The following is a 22,596-nucleotide window of genomic DNA, read 5'->3' as shown; positions in this document are numbered from 1 at the left end:
TGGATGGAATTAGCTTTTCTCCATAACCAAAGGTATCTTTAACTACCGCTTACTGTTTGGTTGGTAGCATAAACACAAGGTTTTAAGTTGATTATTCAGAAGCACTACGTTGCTGCAGGTGGTATTTCTGCATTAATTAAAAGGAAGTTCACTTGTTGTGTACTTTTAGAAATGCAAATTTAGAAAATTAAGTTGCTCCGGTGTTAAGTAAAGAGATGTGAAGGCTTTAAAATTCAAGTTAAGTTCTTTAAGTTTCTGCAACTTGAATTTAGTTTTACACCAACTAACACAGAAATTTAGGTTTACTTTACACACAATGTTAAGTAGCATATTACCAACATTATTATGTTGACAAAACTCATCAAAATGATGTTTAAAACTTAAAAAGGTTTATCTTTTTATCTTGCACCATGCATTTAATTAAGCATTAGCATGAAAGAAACAAAAAATTGCTCTGTTTGCTTATGATGTGTTTCCTGACATAAATGAAGACATTTCCACTGTAAATTGGTGTCAAAAAAGGCACAAATTGGAGAAAATTAAATGTTTGAGCTCAAAATGTCCCTGTTTAATATTTAGATGATGGTTGTGCAATAAGAGTGAATGAGCGATTTGACATCTCAGTGAGGACAGAAGAGCAAACAGAATGACTCAGCTCAGCCTCGGGGTTCAGGTTTAAACTTGTGGTTCATTTGAACATCGCCTCCTTTCACTGTGGCTGTGATAAAGCGTGACAATAAACCACCCAGTCAAACCCGTCCAGATCAACACTTTCTATTTTCTGCTCTGTCCGTCCTTCGCCTCAGACCATTCCTCTACAGGTCATCATGCCATCGGTTCTAACTATGAAACATCACACAGCTGCTCTCATTCTGAGGCACCTCTGAACAAACTGCAAAAAACACACATCATCACAAAAAACCCAACGATTTTACACTACTAAAATAATGTGACTTCAAGGATAACTAGCACTAGGGCTAACTAGCAGTGTAGTCTCAGACCATTCTCACTTCCTCAGCGCCTCCACAGGGCATCACGTCATTGGTTCTAACCGTGCATCATCATTCTGAGGCACAAACACTGAGGTGTCAGGCGATGCTGAATAAAGTCTGCATGTAGAGGAAAAATCTCACTCTGTCAGCTGACGTGTGCAGCAGCAGATATTTCTAAATGAACATTTTCCACATAGTTTCTCCGGCTTGGCGGCTGTTTATCATCATACATGTGAGCTGGAGTTTCTCCTCAGCCTGATCAGACTTGTCTCCTGGCAGTCGCTAAAGTTTGTTCCTGCTTCTGTGATTTGATCTACTTTCTTATATCCTCCAGACGTCTGTGTTTACACATTGGTTTCATATCTTCTACATGTCATGTAGACATGTAATATTTGTTGTAGGACTTGACAAGAAAAAATTAAATAAAGTTGAAGTTAAAGAATATTAAGTGAATTAAAGTGTGGACAAGTTTAATAAAAGAAAAAGGAAATTCAGACCATGCTTAATATCAAAACGAATCACTTAAAAACCGCTAACTTAAACTGATGTATGCAGTTTGGATTTAGTTTAACCTCCGAACAAATTGCAATAAACACACATCATCACAAAAACAAACAAACAAATTTACACAATTAAAATAATCTAACTGCAAAGCTAACTAACATTAGGGCTAACTAGCATTAACTAGCAGTAGAGTTAACTAACGGTAGGGCTAATGAGCAGTAGGGATAATTAGCACTAGGGCTAACTAGCAGTAGAGCTAAATACCTTAGTACCAACTAGTACTAGGGCTAACTAGCACTCGGGCTAACAAGCAGTATAGCTAACCAGCTGTAGTACCAACTAACACTGGAGCTAACTAGTAGTAGTGCTAACTAGCAGCAGGGCTAACTAGCAGTAACGCCAACCACGTGTGAGTTGCTGGCGCATCTGAATAAAATATAACATAAACGCTAATGCTAATTTAAAGTTCAGACTATCTGGTTGAACTACGACAAATATTTCAAAAGTAGCTAATGTAAGCTAATTAGCAGATGACCACATGAACACATCCTAAAAGAAGTGACTCAATCACTAAAAACTAGCTGTCAAACTTTGTTGCTGTAGGAGTTGTCAAGAATCTCATTAACCTTCAAATAAACTGGATAGATCCATGGATACTGAGACCTGCAGAGATGACCTGAGTTGCTTTCCTCAAATTCAAGAACAGGAAGAGTAGTTTAACCTGCACACTGTGATTCAGCTGACTTCATCTCAGTCACATAATTCAGTCGTCACATCTCCTACATTCTGTCCAGGTTCTAAACTCTCCTTTCGTGGTTTTATTAGTTCCTCCCTTGTGTGACAGTCACACTCCATCACATGATTTAAAAAGTGAATATTGAACTGAAACCTGACTTTTAAAGAAATGTCACAAATCAAATCTGAATATCTGTCAGAAAAAACCCTCACTTGACATTTTCCCAGATCATTCAGTCCCACATTGTTGACCAGATGTTCTGTTTGCCTCGTTGTTAACCCGAGTCTCTACAGCACGTGGCAAAGTTAGCATGAACCACAGAGCCTCACTCATGGGAAATACACCAAGTTTCAAAGTTTTTTCCAGATGAAGGGTTAGAGTTCGCCTTAACTTCCACTGAAATGTTCCTTAGATGGTAGTTTTGTGAGTACATGTATAAAGGCCACAAGGTTCAGTATGTGGGAGTTTTTCTGAAACTTTTTGGAAATAATCCCACTGCTCCACTCCTGCCTCATGAATAGATGTTCAAAGAGTGTCTTTGTCTTTAGTACAGCAGATTAAGTGAAGCCAGAGTTGTGCTTTTAGATGTATTAGGTCCACAGATGTGGACTTTAGAGGATCCAGCCCCTTTAACCCCGGTAGGATGTCAGTCTTTGCCCCTTATCAGCTCATCAAACCCTCTCATGGCTACACAAAGCTGTGACGCCCTTCAAACCACAAGTTTCATTTCCTGATTTCACACAGTTGTGTCACTTCCCGTCAGAATGACATAAACACAGATGATTTTCTCGAGGGTTTTATCATGGGCGGGAAAAAAAGTCATGAGGAAATGGTGTGAACCTGCTCATGAAGTACCACATACCCACATACCGTGACTTTAAAGTTCCTGTAAGAAGTCTTCATCACCTTTGGGTGTTGTCCTCTTTGCTTTGCTTTTCAGCTTTGAATCGTGGTCAGTTTAATGACTTAGAAATGATTCTTTCATGTAAGAGTAAAAGCAGATTTCCACAAAGTAATGTCAATAAGTGAAAAATATAAAACATAAAATAAAGTATTATAAGAGACAAGATGTTAGAGACTGTTCATCCAACAACTGTTGTCTGTTCTTCACCAGTCAAAGCTTTATGGAGACAAAGAGAAAGACTCTGATGGAAAAAGATCAAATTAATTCTGAATTAGAGTTCACTAGAAGACGTGGAGACTATGAAGTCTGATGTGAAGCACAGTGGTGGCAGCATCATGATGTGAAGCAGGGAGGTGGCAGCATCATGATATGAACTCACAATGAGCCATAGCAAACCTCCATATCCTTTTTGTATATTCTTGTTAAAGTGACAATGAGTCAGCGCTGAGAGGCCGTTTATGCAATGTGTGTCCAATAAAAGCATTAATAATTTATAGATTTGAGTTTGAACAATAGCAGCTGTCTGATTGGTCGTCTCTCTGCTCAGGTTTGAGAAGGGTCGTATCTACACCTACATCGGGGAGGTGGTGGTCTCGGTGAACCCATACAGACAGATGGAAATCTACGGTAAAGATACCATTGATGCGTATCGAGGTCGGGAGCTCTATGAAAACCCTCCTCACCTGTACGCCGTGTCGGACGCCGCCTACAAGGCCATGAAGAGACGAGCCAAGGACACCTGCATCGTCATATCAGGTGTGTCTTCTTAAACTGATCTGATGTTTACGGCTTCAGGCTGTTAATACGTTTACTGACACTTCCTGTATTTTTACCTCACAACCTGCCGTGTCCAATCAGAAAAGAACAAGCCAATCAGCAATATGGTGATGGTTGTTTCATCTTAGATCACCCGTTCGACCAGTTTTAGTTTGCTTGAAACTTCATTTATATAAACCATCAATATTTAAAGTGATATCTGTCAAGTTTTAGCTTCATACATGAAGTACTTTCTGAGAGTCAAAAGTTTGGACACACCTTTTCATTTAGTGTTTTTTCTTTATCTTCATGACTATTTAGATTCTCACTGAAGGCATCAAAACTATGAATGAACACATATGGAATTATGTAGTAAACAAAAAAGTGTGAAATCAGTCAAAACATGTTATATATTTTAGATTCTTTGATTCCTCCTTTACACATTCTTGGCATTCTCTGGATGAACTTCATGAGGTAGAACCTGAATTTTCACTTCACAGGTGTGTCTTGTCAATGTCCATTTGTGGAATCTCATGCTTCTTAATGGGGTTGGGACCATTTTAGTGTTGTGCAGAAGTCAGGTTGGTCCACAGTTGACAGCCCTATTTGACAACTGTTAGATTCCATATTATAGCAAGAACTAATCAGCTGAGTAAAGAGAAACAACTGTCCATCATTACTTTAACACATGAAGGTCAGTCCATCAGGAACATTTCAAGAATTTTGAGTGAATCCTCAAGGAACCGTCTAGGATCTACCCAGGAACTTATGAAGAACCATCTAAGAACTACCCAGAAACCTATCAGGAACCATCTAAGAACTACCCAGAAACCTATCAGGAACTATCTAGGAACTAACCAAGAACCTACAAAGAACCATCTAGGAACTACCCAGAAACCTACCAGGAACCATCTAGGAACTACCCAGAAACCTATCAGGAACTATCTAGGAACTAACCAAGAACCTACAAAGAACCATCTAGGAACTACCCAGAAACCTACCAGGAACCATCTAGGAACTACCCAGAAACCTATCAGGAACCATCTAGGAACTAACCAGTAACCTACAAAGGACTATCTAGGAACTACCTAGAAACCTACCAGGAACCATCTAGGAACTACCCAGGAACCTACAAAGAACCATCTAGGAACTACCCAGAAACCTATCAGGAACCATCTAAGAACTACCCAGGAACCTACAAGAACTTTGAATATATCCTCAAGTGCAGTCTCAAAAACCGTCACACGCTATGATTCAGAAAAAAAAACACGCTTGCCTCAGAAATGTGAAGTTAACAGCAGCTCAGATTAGAGCCCAGATAAATGCCACCCAGAGTTCTAGTAGCAGACACATCTCTACATCAACTGTTCAGAGGAGACTGACCAATCAGGTCTTTATGGTCCAATAGCTGCTCAGAAACCACTACTAAGGAAAAGCAACAAGCAGAAGAGATTAGTTTGGGTCCAGAAACACCAGGAATGGACATTAGGCCAGTGTAGATCTGGGCTTTGGTCTGATGAGTCCAAATCTGAGATCTTTGGTTCCACCCGCATGTCTTTGTGAGACAAGAAAAGGTGAATGGATGGTCTCTACATGTATGGTTCCACCATGAAGCATGGAGGAGGAGGTTTGATGGTCTGTACATGCATGGTTCCCACCATGAAGCATGGAGGAGGAGGTATGATGGTCTCTGCATGCATGGTTCCCACCATGAAGTATGGAGGAGGAGGTGTGATGGTCTGTACATGCATGGTTCCACCATGAAGCATGGAGGAGGAGGTGTGATGGTCTCTACATGCATGGATCCACCATGAAGCATGGTGGAGGAGGTATGATGGTGTCTACATGCATGGTTCCACCATGAAGCATGGAGGAGGAGGTGTGATGGTCTCTGCATGCATGGTTCCCACCATGAAGCATGGAGGAGGAGGTATGATGGTGTCTACATGCATGGTTCCACCATGAAGCATGGAGGAGGAGGTGTGATGGTGTCTACATGCATGGTTCCACCATGAAGCATGGAGGAGGAGGTGCGATGGGCTCTACATGCATGGTTCCACCATGAAGCATGGAGGAGGAGGTATGATGGTCTCTGTTGGGGATTTATTCCAAGCTGAAGGAACCCTGAACTAGCATGGCTACCACAGCATCCTGCAGCGACATGACATCCCATCAGGTTTGGTTTAGATGGACCATCATTTATTCTCCAACAGGACAATGAGCCCAAACACACCTCCAGGCTGTGGAAGGACTATCTGACCAAGAAGGAGATGATGGAGATGACCTGGCCTCCACAGTCACCTGACCTAAACCCAATCCAGATGTTTTGAGATGAGATGGACCTCAGAGTGAAGGCAGAAGGACCAACAAGTGCTCAACATCTCTGGAACTCCTTCAGGACTGTTGGAGAACCATTTCAGGTTGTACTTCATGAAGCTCATCCAGAGAATGGCAAGAGTGTTCCAAGCAGGAATCAAAGCAAATAATCTAAAATATATAACATGCTTTGACTTATTTCACACGATTTTGTTTACTACATAATTCCAGATGTGTTTATTCAAAGTTTTGATGCCTTCTGTCAGAATCTACAATGTAAACAGTCATGAAAATAAAGAAAGACCTTTAAATGAGGAGGTGTGTCCAAACTAAAGACTGGTAGTGTAAATTTTCTGGAAAAAGAAACTTCCTCATCTGTTTTATGTTGACCAGAAGCTTCACAGTCGACAGATCCACGACCTTCAGGTGGAAACAATTCAGTTGAAGTTGATTAAATGTCCGTTTATTTAGTGTCTATGCTAGCAGTTCATTTGGAAAACTGTCCATACACCTGCAGCTGTTGTTATGAATCTGTTTGTGTTTCAGGTGAAAGTGGTGCCGGAAAAACAGAAGCCAGTAAATACATCATGCAGTACATCGCTGCCATCACCAACCCCAGCCAGAGGGCAGAAGTGGAGAGGTGAGGACCTGAAAATTAGTTCAGTAGATGTTTCAATGCTCCCATAAATCACCTCTGACTCCACCTCTCCTCCCGTCACTGGTTACCATGACGACGTGATGATCAGCGTGAAGAACGTGCTGCTGAAGTCCAATTGTGTGCTGGAGGCCTTCGGAAACGCCAAGACCAACCGCAACGACAACTCCAGCCGCTTCGGCAAGTACATGGACATCAACTTCAACTTCAACGGAGATCCGACCGGAGGACACATCAACAACTACCTGCTGGAGAAGGTGAGCACAAGACAGAGGTTCAGGATGCTGCATTTCTGACCATGACGTGGGGGAATGAGCAGCCTTGGAGGAGGACAGCGCTCTCTGAGGGCTTTTCTAGTTTTAAACATGTTTCAGTTTCAGAATAAAAAGTAATTTTTTGAGAGATAAACAAGCATTACGAGAATAAAATTTGCTACTAGAATAAAATTTGCTATGTAAGGTTTTCACATTAAATTGTAATGCCATTATGAAAAAAATTTGTGATTTTTTTCTTTTAGAAAAAGATGTAACATTAAAAAAATGTCTTTAAAGGAGAATGTGGTAAAATTGGGAATGAAGTTGTGTTTTTATGAGAAACATATTTCTAAAGGTTACCATTTGGTCTGGGGACAGTGTCCCTGAGGAAAAGACAGGAGGCAGAGCTGGAGGTAGCAGAACTGAAGATGCTGAGGTTCTCTTTGGGAGTGACCAGGATGGATAGGATCAGGAATGAGGACATCAGAGGGACAGCACATGTTAGAGGCTTTGGAGATAAAGTCAGAGAGGTCAGACTGAGATGGTTCAGACATGTCCAGAGGAGAGAGAGTGAATATATTGGTAGAAGGATGCTGAGTTTCCCACTGCCAGGCAGGAGGCCCAGAGGAAGACCAAAGAGGAGGTTTATGGATGTGGTTAAAGAGGACATGAAGGTAGTTGGTGTGAGAGAAGAGGATGCAGCAGACAGGGTTAGATGGAGGCAATTGATTCACTGTGGAGACACCTGAAGGGAAAAGCTGAAAGGAAAAGAAGACCATTTTAAATTAAAATGAATAAACACAAAAATTTTAAAATAATAATTGCAACTTCAGAAGAAAACATTTCTGGTATACAAATATTTTTTAAAGTTGGTTGGACTGATTTTAGACTCATGATTTCCTTTCTAAAAATGCTCTCCTTTCAGAAAATTGGCCATCACGGTTTGTTTTAATGCATCACATTTCCTCTCTGCTCAGTGGAAACACGTCCTGCAGTTCAGCCAGAAATTCCCAGAATTTTCCTCACGTTGCTGTTGGTCTCAGCTGAGTCTCTAAAGGCCTCACAGCTGCACCGAGGAGTCCAGAATTTTTAGTTTTTACAGAATCTGGTTGCTACCAACGTGTAATTTTTAACAATTTTCAAATGAAAGAAGTAATTTCATGGAGCATCATGACTGATGTCACAGATGATTAGCTCAAGGACAGCCAGGAAGGTGGAAGTTGTTTCTGTTTTTGTAGTCTCTGGATGAACGTTCATTCAAACCTCCAGGAGCTCTTCTGTTTACTGAGACAGACGTGAAGAAACCTTCAGACTCCTGCATACTGACTTTTGTTGTATTTATTCCCCATGTTTGTGGGGTTCAGAGGGTTAAAAACAGCCGCTGGTGATTCTGTTTTTATTCCCTCAGATGTGGAGGATTCTTCTTCATGACGCTGCTTTTAGACATTTTGAGAGCAGCTACAGTTTTAAAACTTTTCCAACTGTCTGAAACACCAGAAGTCTGAGTTTTTTCGAATTTAATTAATCCATCAGAACCTGACAGCAAAGACCTTCTCAGCAACCTTCCAGTTAAATATCGACCTCTGATGGTAAAAGGAAGCAGCTGAGTCCACTGAGGCGCCGTGTGTGCTACTTTAACTTTTTATTTTCAGACTCAGAACCATCTCTGACCTCATTAGAGCTTTAATTCATCTTCTGCTGCCTCAAAAAGTCACACAGTTCACCTTTAGGAAGTGGAGCTAACCAGTATCTTTTAACTAAATATAAATAATAAATGACTAATCTTATCATCAATTAATTTCCGAGATTAATGACTTGAATTGTGGAAAAAAAATGACCAAAATAAAACCCAAGAATACGTCACTGAACGTCTTGTTTGGTGTGATCAACAATCTAAAACCCAAAATCTTCAGTTTTTGTAACGTCGGTGCAAGAAATGTTGAAAATTCTCATTTTTTTGTGTTTTTTTCTTGCAAAATGACTAAATATTAGAATGTCTGATGATTATTTTTCTTTTTTTTCAATATTTTTTTCATTTTTTGTCAAGAAAAACAGGAACAAATTGAACAGGCTCTAAATAATTAACAAACATACAGAAAATAGGGTGGGGAAAAAAGGAAGAAAAAAAGCTAATTAAATAAATAAATCAAGATAAAAAAATTAATAAAGTAAATAAAAGTAAAGATAAAAGTTATACAAATAATATAAAAATAATTCCATAAATAAAGTCAATAAATAAATAAAGGTAAAAGGATTAAATGAAGTAAAAACAAATAAAAGGATTAAATAAATAAAGTAATATAAATAAAAATAATTAAATAAATAAATAAAATAAAAATAATTCCATAAATAAATAAAATAAAAAAACAGATACAAATAATTAAATGAAGTTAAAAATAAAGATAAACATAATTCATAAAATAAATAGATAAAAATAATTAAATTAATAAAGTAAAAAGATAAAAAATGATTCCATAAAGTAGAAAAAATAAAAATAAAGATAAAAATGAATAAAGTAAAAAAAATGTTAAAGCAATTACATAATTAAAATTTTAAAAAATGATAAAAATAAATAAAAAAGATTATTAAAAAGCCATGGCTACATTATAGTGCAACTAATAGGTAGAGTGTGTGTGAGTGTGTGTGTATATATATATATATACATATATATACTCACACACAACAAGCAGACATTCAGCAGAACAACCATCTCAGGCTTAATTTTTATTTTCGTTTAGGTGTGAAAGGAGAATTTTTTACCGTGTCGATCCGTTTATTTCTCTTTGAATGGACTGATTGTTTCAGTTCTGATGAATCCAGTCAGTTTCAGGTGGTCCATTATTTGCTCTGTTTCCTGTATTTAGGTTTGAGACTTCTTGAAACCCGTTTTTATTCTTCTTGTTTCCTGTTTCAGTCCAGGGTGGTGCAGCAGCAGGACGGAGAGAGGAACTTCCACTCCTTCTACCAGGTACAAGTCTTCTGCTAAACATCCAACATGTTTACTGATCAGAAACAACCGCCACAGGATGGACGATAGAAATAAAACGTGATGAGGCCGATCGAAGAAAACGATGCTTGGTTTCCAGATGACTGAGCAGGAAGTGACCGACTGAAGCAACTCTGGTGTTTTTAGCTAAAATTAGAGACACCAATAGTTATTTATTCCTCATCTGAGCAGAACCGAAAGAACTGCAGCTGTAAAGATGGTTTTATAGGTGCACAGATAGCTCAGCTTGTTGAGCCAACAGGGACTATAGTTCTGATGCAACCACAAATGCAAATAAAATGTCTACAAAAAGCCACAAAAGACCATAATGTGACACAAAACAACTACAAAAGACAAAAAACTGACTACTAAAACCCAAAACTGACCAGAAAGAGAAACAAAACAACTACAAAAGCCTAAAAACAACCACAGACACACAAAAGGAGCAGACGGACACAAAACAACCACAAAAGACAAAAAATTACGGCAAAAAGCCAAGAGACACAACAATTACAAAAGCCAATAAAATAGCGACTAAATGCCAAAAAAATTACCACAAAGAAGCACAAAACAACCACAAAAGCCTAAAAATGACCACAGAAGCACAAAAGGGCCAGAAAGAGACACAAACCAACCACAAAAGACAAAGAATGACTGCAAAAAGCCACAAAATGACCACAAAGAGGCACAAACCAACCACAAAAGACAAAAAATGACTGCAAAAAGCCACAAAATGACCAGAAACAGACAAAAACCAACCAGAAAAGACAAAAAATGACTGCAAAAAGCCACAAAAGGACCACAAAGAGGCACAAACCAACCACAAAAGACAAAGAATGACTGCAAAAAGCCACAAAAGGACCAGAAACAGACAAAAACCAACCAGAAAAGACAAAGAATGACTGCAAAAAGCCACAAAATGACCACAAAGAGGCACAAACCAACCACAAAAGACAAAGAATGACTGCAAAAAGCCACAAAAGGACCAGAAACAGACAAAAACCAACCAGAAAAGACAAAAAATGACTGCAAAAAGCCACAAAAGGACCACAAAGAGGCACAAACCAACCACAAAAGACAAAGAATGACTGCAAAAAGCCACAAAAGGACCAGAAACAGACAAAAACCAACCAGAAAAGACAAAAAATGACTGCAAAAAGCCACAAAAGGACCACAAAGAGGCACAAACCAACCACAAAAGACAAAAAACTGACTGCAAAAAGCCACAAAATAACCACAAAGAGGCACAAAACGACAACAAAAGACAAAAACTGACTGCAAAAAGCCACAAAATGACCACAAAGAAGCACAAAACAACCACAAAAGCCTAAAAAAATGACTGCAAAAAATGACCACAAAGGGCACAAAGCAACAACAAAAGCGAATAAAATGACTACAAAAAGCTGAGAACAACAGAATTTAATTTTTTATGAGATCTGGTTCATACAAACTCGTTATTTTTGAATTTTCAAATGATGCAAGAGATTTTGTTCACCAGAAATGAGTTTTTTGTTTTTTTGTTTTTTACCAAATGCATCTATTTAGTGAGACAGACAGAAGCTTCACAGTAAACTAATTTACTAAAATACAACATTTTAATTGGCTCCATCGCGCCTGTAAGAAGAAAAACCGGTTTACAGGCTGTTTTTGGTTCCTTTAAACGTCTTCTGTTCGTATTTAGTTGAAGATCTTCGGTTGTTTGGTGCTGACTTGGTTTTAGTCAAACTTCCTGCTCACCTGAACACCCAGCCGTCCTCACCAGGTGTGTTTGTGTGTTTTCAGCTACTTCGAGGAGGTTCAGCTGAAATGTTGGAGTCCTTCCACCTTCAGAACGATGCTGCTGCTTATATTTACACCAGAGAAGGAGCTGCAACCGCCGTGAGTTCAGCATATCCAGCCGCTTCTTCTGGATTTAAGACACAAACGGCAAAACCTCCTCCCATAACAAGTCTTTTTGTTTCCCCAGACGTCCAACAACGACCGGTCGAGCCACAAAGCGGTGATGAACGCTCTGGACGTCATCGGCTTCTCACAGGAGGAGATTTCCTCCATTTACCAGATCCTGGCCTCCATCCTGCTGCTGGTAGGTCAAAGAAGGGTTTATTAAAGGTAGAAGAAGGTTTCAGATGCAGGATCCTGAACTTGGTGCAGAATTTTCTTACTTTCCTTCATGAACCAGACCCTGTAGACTACCAGTGTGCTGTCCTCTTATAGGATTAAACTTCTACACACGTGGACAAAATTGTTGGTACCCCTCAGTTAAAGAAGGAAAAACCCACAATTCTCACTGAAATCACTTGAAACTCACAAAAGTAACAATAAATAAAAATTTACTGAAAATTAAATAATCAAAAACAGCCATTACTTTTGAATTGTTGATTAACATAATTATTTAAAAAAACAAACTAATGAAACAGGCCTGGACAAAAATGATGGTACCTCTATAAAAGATTGAAAACTATTTGACCAGAGTGACATGATTAACTCAGGTGTGTCATTTAATTGACATCACAGGTGTTTCCAAACTCATAATCAGTCAGTCTGCCTATTTAAAGGGAGACAAGTAGTCACCCTGCTGTTTGGTGAAAAGGTGTGTACCACACTGAACATGGACAACAAGTAGTCACCCTGCTGTTTGGTGAAAAGGTGTGTACCACACTGAACATGGACAACAGAAAGCGAAGGAGAGAATTGTCCCAGGACATCCGAAAAAAAATTATAGACAAACATCTTAAAGGTAAAGGCTATAAGACCATCTCTAAACAGCTTGAAGTTCCTGTGACAACAGTGGCTCATATTATTCAGAAGTTCAAGACCCACGGGACAGTAGCCAACCTCCCTGGACGTGGCCGCAAGAGGAAAATTGATGACAAATTGAAGAGACGGATCGTTGGAATTGTATCCAAAGAGCCCAGAGCAACCTCCAAAGAAATTAAAGGTGAACTCCAAGGCCAAGGTACATCAGTGTCAGATCGCACCATTCGTCGTTGTTTGAGCCAAAGTGGACTTCATGGGAGACGACCAAGGAGGACACCACTGCTGAAAAAAACTCATAAAAAAGCCAGACTGGAATTTGCAAAAATGCATGTTGACAAGCCACAAAGCTTCTGGGAGAATGTCCTTTGGACAGATGAGACCAAACTGGAGCTTTTTGGTAAGGCACATCAACTCTATGTTCATAGACTCAAAAACCAAGCATACGAAGAAAAGAACACTGTCCCTACGGTGAAACATGGAGGAGGCTCAGTAATGTTTTGGGGCTGCTTTGCTGCATCTGGCACAGGGTGTCTTGAAAGTGTGCAAGGTACGATGAAATCTGAAGACTATCAAGGCATTCTGGAGAGAAATGTGCTGCCTAGTGTCAGAAAGCTTGGTCTCAGTCGCAGGTCATGGGTCTTCCAACAGGACAACGATCCAAAACACACAGCCAAAAACACCCAAGAATGGCTGAGAGAAAAGTGTTGGACTATTCTAAAGTGGCCTTCTATGAGCCCAGATCTGAATCCCATTGAACATATGTGGAAGGAGCTGAAACATGCCATTTGGAGAAGACACCCATCAAACCTGAGACAACTGGAGCTGTTTGCTCATGAGGAGTGGGCCAAAATACCTGTTGACAGCTGCAGAACGCTCATTGACAAATACAGAAATCGTTTAATTGCAGTGATTGCCTCAAAAGGTTGTGCAACAAAATATTAAGTTATGGGTACCATCATTTTTGTCCAGCCCTCTTTCATTAGTTTGTTTTTTTAAATAATTATGTTAATCAACAATTCAAAAGTAATGGCTGATTTTGATTATTTAATTTTCAATAAATTTTTATTTATTGTTACTTTTGTGAGTTTCAAGTGATTTCAGTGAGAATTGTGGGTTTTCCTTCTTTAACTGAGGGGTACCAACAATTTTGTCCACGTGTGTATAAAGGTCACATGATGGTTTGTTTTCCAGGGAAACCTTCAGTTTGAGAGCGACGGTGAGAACGTCCAGGTCGTCGGACAGGAAGCCGTGAAGCACATCTCTGAGCTGACGTCCACAGATCCAGACGGCGTAACCAAGAGTCTTCTGTACCGAACGGTGGCGACCGGCGGAGGAGAAGTCATTGAGAAAGGACACAGCGAGCAGGACGCCTGCTTCGGACGAGACGCCTTCGCCAAGGTTCGCTTTGTTCACTTCCAAACATCAGGCATGGAGGTGGCAGTATCATTATAGGAACAATTTAACTGACTCAAGTCTGAGGCAGAAAGACGACAAACTGAGTTGAACGGCACCGATTCTGACTTTTCTTCATCAGTCCACAGGTTCTTGATGGGTCTCAGTCAAGACTTTGGGGTGACCAGTCTAGAACCTTCATTCTATAACCTGATGGAACCATTTCTTTACCACTAACTGGGTCACTTCTGACCAATTTTGAGTCATTTTTAAAGTCATTTTGGACAATTTTCACCCTATTTCTGAGTAAATTTAGAGAGATTTTGTCATTTTGGTTACAGTTTTGCACCAATTTTTTAGCCATTTTGGACAACTTTTAGTCATTTTCAACACATTTTTAGTCATTTTGGACACATGTTGAGTCATTTTGGGAAACATTTAGACCAATTTGGATTAATTTAAAGTCATTTTGAAACACTTTTTAGTCATTTTGGATGTTTTTTAAAAATCAATTTTGTGTTGATTCATCACATCTGAGGATAACAAACATGTTATGTACAGGTATGAACGGAAATTCGCTTTATTAGTAGAGACCATGTTTAAGATGGCAGTCTTCAGTTTATAATAACTCCTAGAACTCTGGAATCACTGAAACACATAAAATTGTTGTCACAAGAAAAACTATCATTTATTTTAGTCCTTTCTGGAAATTCAACAAAATGCGTTGGATCAAACATATACATACGTTAATGCTAATGTCCATCCACTTCCTCCTCAGTTTGGTTCTTCTGGCTGATCTTTGATTCCTCTGGACAGAATTCAACTAAACTTGTCGTCTTTCTGACTCAGACTTGTTCCTTCATCAGTCCACAGGTTCTTGATGGGTTTTAGTCAGAACTTTGGGGAGACCAGTCTAGAACTTTCATTCTAGCCTGATGGAACCATTTCTTTACCACTAACTGAGTCATTTCTGACCAATTTTGAGTCATTTTTAACCATTTTAAAAGTAATTTTGATTTCAATTTTTTCCTGAGTAAATCTGGACAGATTTTGGGTAATTTTGCACCAATTCTTAGTTGTTTTGGACCAATCTTTAACCATTCTGGGTAATGTTTAGTCATTTAGGACAGATTTGAGTCATTTTGTTCAACTTTAGACCATTTTGGATCAATTTTAGTCATTTTGACTCACAGTTTAGTCATTTTCGATGTTTTTTTAAAATCATTTTTAAGTTGTTGATTCATCACATGTGGTGATATTGAACATGTTCCACAGAGCATGATACTGCCACCACCATGCTTGCTGCTAGGTTTGGTGTTCTTGGGGTTAAGACCAGCCCAAGACAGTCCTAAAGCAGTCCTTAAAAGGTCTAGAACCAGGACCAAATGAAATCTTTTTGGCTCTGCTGGTCTCTGTCCTCCAGGCTCTCTATGAGCGGCTGTTCGGTTGGATCGTGAGTCGCATCAACAGCATCATCGAGGTGAAGGACTACAACCCGGTGCTTCATGGGAAAAACACGGTGATCGGCGTGCTGGACATCTACGGCTTTGAGATCTTTGACAACAACAGGTTGGCAGCTCTGACGTTTCCCAGCGTTTCTCTGCGTCATCGTTTCTCTAACGTTGTTCCTTCTGTCGTCGTCCAGCTTTGAGCAGTTCTGCATCAACTACTGCAACGAGAAGCTGCAGCAGCTTTTCATCGAACTCATCCTGCAGCAGGAACAGGGAGAGTATCAGAGGGAAGGAATCACCTGGCAGCACGTGAGCAACACATTTACCCTCTGAAACACTCCTTCATTCACTGGGGTTCATTTTTAAGTCCTGTAGCTCTGGAACCAGAACAACCGGAAATATCTTAGAATAACAGAAATCATGGAAAAGAGAAAAGAAAAGCTGAATTTCTTCCATTTTAAATGGAACAAATTTTAACGAATAACTTTAGTACCGTAGAGAAACTTTAACTAATATAGAGCAACTTTAACTAATGTAGAGCAACTTTAATATAGAGCAACTTTAATATAGAGCAACTTTAACTAATATGGAGCAACTTTTACGAATAAAGAGCAACTTTAACTAATGTAGAGCAACTTTAACTAATATGGAGCAACTTTTACGAATATAGAGCAACTTTAACTAATGTAGAGCAACTTTAACTAATGTAGAGCAACTTTAATATGGAGCAACTTTAACTAATATGAAGCAACTTTTACGAATAAAGAGCAACTTTGATATAGAGCAACTTTAACTAATGTAGAGCAACTTTAATATGGAGCAACTTTAACTAATATGAAGCAACTTTTATGAATATAGAGCAACTTTAACTAATGTAGAGCAACTTTAACTAATATGGAGCAACTTTTACGAATATAGAGCAACTTTAACTAATGTAGAGCAACTTTAATATGGAGCAACTTTAACTAATATGAAGCAACTTTTACGAATATAGAGCAACTTTAACTAATGTAGAGCAACTTTAACTAATATGGAGCAACTTTTACCAATAAAGAGCAACTTTAGTATAGAGCAACTTTAAAATGGAACAACTTTAACTAATGTAGAGCAACTTTAGCTCATTTATAGCATCTTTAACTCATGTGCACGACTGTTCAAAAGTTTGGAGTCACTTAGAAATGTCCTTTTTTAAAAGAAAAGCAAACTTTTGAATGGTTGTGTGCATTTTTTATTTAAACTATGAAGCTGAATAAAACCGAATACACACAGTCCAGTTTTTAATCCTCTAACCTCCCAGTTTTTCCTGCCGTCCTGCAGATCGATTACTTCAACAACCAGATCATCGTGGACCTGGTGGAGCAGCCTCACAAAGGCATCATCTCCATCCTGGACGAGGCTTGTCTCAGCGTGGGGAAAGTGACCGACACCGTCTGTCTGGACAGCATGGACACCAAACTGTCCCAGCATCCTCACTACACCTCACGAAAGGTCAGCTCCAGTCCTTCAACCCGGACAGACAGAGAGGTTTCATGTTTGGAGAAGCAGAACATCTCTGACTGCTCAGCCTGAAACTGAAGAAAAGGTTTAAAAGGAGGATGTTGAGTTTTCAGATGACAGAGGAGGAAGCTATGATTTGCTGGTGACAGATTTTACCGACTTACGGCACCTCAGGAGGACAAAATCAGAGAAATCTGACTTTTAAAATAAATTAGAGACGCTGAAAGTTTCCAGTGAACATATTAATATGAGCAAAAGTGGCATAAAAAACATGATTTGACTTCATAGGAAGATAAAACTCCCCATAAATATGTAAAAAACACACATGAATCCATACATTTATACAAATTTATTTAGAAATACAGCCAGGCGTGCATTTTAAAAAACACCAGAAAGCTTCGTTTGTTTTTATAAATTAAAATCTTTCATGTACGTTTAATTTGATTGGTTTAATTTGACTGTAAACAGGAAAAACAGAAACCAGAAAAGTTGTTTGCACGAAGTTTCACGACTCAACACAAACTCAGGAAAAATCTGTAAAAAAAACAAAACAACTAAAAAAAAATATTTATATAGGGTTATTAAAATTAAACTACAATTATCGAAATATTAATAATAAATGAATAATTTATTTTGCAATAAATAATAATTATCTAAATTAAAATAATTATATATTATAAAATTATTTTTAATAATGATTAATAATTATCTAAGTTGAAATTATTTTAGTAATAATAATCAATAATAATAATCTAAATTACAATTATTTAAATAATAATAATGAATATGTATAATTTTAAATCAGAATGAATAATTGTTTAATTTAAAATTATTTGAATAATAATAAATACATAAATATATTTTCAAATAATAATTAAATTAAAATTATGAAGGATTATTGAAAATTGTTGCTTTAGGTGAAGTTTGGTTGGTTTAGTTAATAGTTTTAGAATATATTAATAATAAATACTATAAATAGTAATACAAATAATTCTTATTTTGATTTGAATTCATATATAAATAGAGAATCATTTATAGAATATAAATCTTATTATAAAAGAAGAAAAAAATTAAATAACTAATTAGTTACACATGTAAAAAATATAGTTGTAAGTATATTAATGTGTATGTTTTGATTTTATTTTTCGTCTAAATATGGCAGTGAGTCCAGTGTTTAGAATGTAAGGTGTAGTTCAGTGTTTCTGTCAGCAGAGGGCAGACTTCCTTCACTGTTTTCTCTCCTCAGGCATCAGAAAGCTGCATTTTAACCACCAGTATCTCCAGACTGCTTCCTCTGTTTCTCTGTAGTTTAGATGTGAGGAGTTATTTCCTCCTTTTTAAACTCATCTGTAGTTTAGATGTGAGGGAATAATCTGAGTTCTTCTGCCTCCAGCTCAGCCCCACTGATAAAACCATGGACTTCCAGAAGCACTTCCGGATTCGACATTACGCCGGAGACGTCACGTGAGTCCCGTTTTCCTCTTAGTTCTAATCTCTTTTCAGCCTCTTTGTGAAGGAAAAATGTTGCGTTCAGGAAGAAAAAGCTGTAATCTTATTAAAGAGTTTGTAGCCCAGAGGTTCCAGCAGAGAGATTTACTGAACTAAAGTCCACTTTTAACCTCAGAACAACTTTTAACTTACTGTGGTTTAGTTTTCTACATAAAGTCCGGCAGCTCTGTGAAGGAACGAGAACTCAGAAATGTCTTTTATTTTCAGTGTGAAAAAAAGACATCTCTATTTAAAATGTATTGCATTATCAATTTCAAATCATTTTAAATAGTATTTTAAAATTGATTTTAAATTCTATTTTGCATTATTATTATTATTATTATTTTATTTTAATATTATTATTATTATACTTTTTAATGAATAATTTGTATTAGGTGATTATTAATAATTATTTAAAATAATGTATTAATTAAGATAAAGTATATATTCAACATAGAGCATTATACATTTTGAAATTAAAATAAATTTAACTTAAGTAATTGTTTAAAATAATTTTTAAAAATATATTTTAAAAGAAAATTTAGTTTTGTTATCTTTAATTTTACATTTTATTAAAAAAATAATGTATTTTAAATAATTGTGAATAATTCTTTCAATAAGTTATTGATTTGAAAAATTATATTTAAATTTACATCATTATAAATGTAAACCTAACCCTTGCACAAATATTTTAAAATAAAATGTATTTTTATTATGTCATTTATTTTAAATTTTATTTTAAAATAAATTGCTAATTTTAAATAATTTGTTCATTTAAAATAAATGATGTTTTAAAATGATAGCATCATAAATGTAAAAGTGTAAATATTCATCTAATTTATTAATAATTATTTTAAATAAAATTTTTAAAATTTAATTTCAAATAAAATGTATTACTATTATATATTTATTTTAAATATTTATTAATAATTATTTTAAATTTATTAATTTGAAATAAATTCTTTTTAAGATTATAGCATTATGAATAAGAAATGTAAAAAATATTTAATTTATTCATAATTATTCAGATTTTTAAAAATATATTCTGAAATAAAATGTATTATTATTTATAATTGATTTTAAAATTAGGTTAAAGTTGCTCTACGTACGTCTTGTAGAGTATCTGATGTGTCCAGCTGAGATGTCCAGATATCTTTATTCATATCTGGATTTATTGCTCTATAAATTCCAGGTAAATCACAGATGTTTTATGTGTTATATATAATATATAGCATGTAATATATGTCATGTTAGAGCAGGAATAAGCGTCTCTTAGTTTCCTCCTCTGGATCCTCCTGTGACTGGATTTAAAGACGCTGAGGCTCCAGACCAGCTGATTCCTCGTCACGCCTCTGATTCTCCAACATCCTCGGCTCACGTGGCCTCGATCCAGAGGACGTTAATGTGTCAGGAGGACAGGAGGAGGAAACAATCGAGAGTCTGTGTGAGCAGATAGAAGAAGTAGAGGAAAGGTTCACTGAGGCTGGACTCAGTTTAATACGACTGTTTATTAGAATCAGATGTTATTACTGATGATTAACATGAAGCTGATCTAATCCAATCTGTTCTGACCCGTTTTCAAACATCAACATGAAAAAATGGTAAGAAATGAAAAGACTTCAAAGTAGTGACATTTTTAAACCATGAAATATTTTTGATCTGTGAAAAATAAAAAAGACTTTCTAATGTGGTCATCTTATGGACTGATCTCTGCTGTATTCTGGGAGCTCAGTTTTTATGCTCAAAAATATATTTTTATGTGTTGGATGTCAAATTTATATTTAATGAGGCAACTTTAAACTAATATGGAGCAACTTTAACTCATTTAGAGCAACTTTAACTCATTTAGAGCAACTTTTACTCCTTACAAGCCACTTCAAATGAAATGAGTTTAAATTCATCCAAAATGGGTCTGAATCAATTAGTCCAAAATGATTTGAAACTCTACAAATCTCATCCAAAATGATTAAAAATTTGTCTAAATTACACGTACAACTCGAAACGCGTCCAAAACCACTTAAAATTTGTCCAAAGCACGTCCAATTATTCTAAATCCATTGAAATATTTCCATTATGAGCTGATACTTCTAAATGACTTGAAATTTGTTCTAAAGTATTCAAAATTCATCCAGAAATGATTAAAAGAATTGGTCTAAAATGCGTGTGAAACGAGTCGAAATTGGTCCAAAATGACTTGAAACTTGTGAAGATCTGCTCAGATTTTGTCCAAAACATTCTTTTCTCCTATTTTTTTTGTTTTAATCTCAGGACAAGAACATTTACACAACAGCGTCATGTTTTAGGATATTCTACATGGATTATTTGTGACGGGTGGGAATGACCCGTGTGCGTTCGGTTCTGAGGGTCTGTCGGTGCAGCTCCGTCCCTCCATGCTGTTGACAGATGTCCTCCTCCGTCTCTCGGCCTCGACTCTCCAGCCGAGCTGTCGCCTCTCGTCTTCTGCTTCCTGGTGGCAGCGTCTCCTGTCCCATCCGATCTGATCGTGACCGGCTAAATATACCCTGGTCCTCAGCGCCCGCCGGCCTCCTTTCACCAGCGAACCGTCGCAGCGCTGACCTACTTCCTCCTCCTTCCTCACCTGCCTCTGAATTCCCTGCAGTGCTTCAACCTGCACATGCAGCACTTTGAGGGGAGATGTATCACAGCCTGAGACGTCTTCTGGATCTCACCTCGTCCTCGGCCCCGTCCCTGACCTTCATACATAAATATCGGTCCCCGTGACGATGCCCTGGTCTCTGGAGGCGGCTGTCTGTCCTGCCCTTGTTGTTGTGTCCCTCTCTTCCTTCACACTCTGCCTCTCGTGGTGAGTTTTCCCAGGTCAGGTGGCTTCATGAGCCAAGAGGACACATCTGTCATCGCTAGCCTCCAGATGTGACAGCCGAGGACACGGTCAGAGACGTGCAGCCGACATGTGACATGTTTTCAGTTTGTTATGAGGCCAAGGAGAGCTCCAGGAGAGAGAGGAAGCTGATTTACTGCAGTAGGGCGGTTTAAAGGTGCTCCAGATACTAAAATGTTAGAAAGTTTCTCATTTTAGTGGTTCTGAACGCTAAATCATGGTCTGTTCATTTGATATTTTAGACAAGAATTCACAAAAACACTCTTTTAGTCCAAAGTGACAACAGATTTCTACGAATGTCAGTTAATCAAAAATATAAACTGTAAAGTGCTGCTCGTTAAGGCTAAAAGTAACAAAATGAATGAAATAAAGATGATTAATGAGTGGAGGATGAAGACTTCTGGATCTGATGGTCCAGTCTGTGAAGGATCAGAACTCCTGGATAGAACTTCACCATGAAGACTGAAGAACCAAGAAACTCTGAGGAAAGGTTGTTGAAGAGCATCAGTGAGGACGATACAAGAACATTTAAAGTTCCTAAAGATCTCTGAGTCCAGTTAAATCCATCATTAAGGAATGGAAGGAAGATGGAACATGAATAAATGTGACTAGAGCAGGACGTCCTCAAGACCTGAGAGACTAGAGAGGGAGGCCACCAAGACTCTATGAGTCCTCTGAAGGACTCTTCAACCTTCAACCTTCCACCACTGATCTCCCACTAATCCTTTCAAATGCGTCTGTTTACATTCTCAGATCGTACGAATCTTCAGAGCGTCAGGAAGAAGCACCTGGTCTTCTGTTTTCGTTCTTTTTCTCACCTTCATCCGAGAAGCCTCTTCACCTTCTTCACTTTTGAAGCTATAGTCAAACCTACAGCTATAAACTGTAAAAAATAATCCATTCAAAAAATATGAAACTTTGAGGTAGTACCAGAAAAATACGTTAAAAAACAGTGAAAACAGCAAATATCTGTAACACAATGAAGTATTTTACTCTATATTCTTCGTTTGCTGCTTTGACTCGTATGAAAATTTCTTTATTACAGTTT

At 37.6% G+C, this 22,596-nt stretch overlaps 1 protein-coding gene across 1 annotated transcript in view; it reads left to right on the top strand.

The window, feature by feature from the left end:
- myo1g (myosin IG) overlaps window positions 1-22,596 on the top strand; it is a 64,399-nt gene that overhangs the window by 3,511 nt on the left and 38,292 nt on the right. Inside the window, exons 2-12 of the mRNA XM_051955656.1 lie at window positions 3,684-3,892; window positions 6,755-6,848; window positions 6,955-7,120; window positions 10,032-10,085; window positions 11,886-11,981; window positions 12,070-12,186; window positions 14,052-14,258; window positions 15,676-15,821; window positions 15,898-16,012; window positions 17,021-17,191; window positions 18,594-18,664. Of these exons, the coding sequence (XP_051811616.1) occupies window positions 3,684-3,892; window positions 6,755-6,848; window positions 6,955-7,120; window positions 10,032-10,085; window positions 11,886-11,981; window positions 12,070-12,186; window positions 14,052-14,258; window positions 15,676-15,821; window positions 15,898-16,012; window positions 17,021-17,191; window positions 18,594-18,664 (1,446 nt within the window). The remainder of the gene's footprint in view (window positions 1-3,683; window positions 3,893-6,754; window positions 6,849-6,954; window positions 7,121-10,031; window positions 10,086-11,885; window positions 11,982-12,069; window positions 12,187-14,051; window positions 14,259-15,675; window positions 15,822-15,897; window positions 16,013-17,020; window positions 17,192-18,593; window positions 18,665-22,596) is intronic.

The sequence above is a fragment of the Acanthochromis polyacanthus genome, chromosome 11 (assembly GCF_021347895.1).
Source record: "Acanthochromis polyacanthus isolate Apoly-LR-REF ecotype Palm Island chromosome 11, KAUST_Apoly_ChrSc, whole genome shotgun sequence".
NCBI classification, from domain to species: domain Eukaryota; kingdom Metazoa; phylum Chordata; class Actinopteri; family Pomacentridae; genus Acanthochromis; species Acanthochromis polyacanthus.
This window is presented reverse-complemented; position numbering and strand designations above follow the sequence as displayed.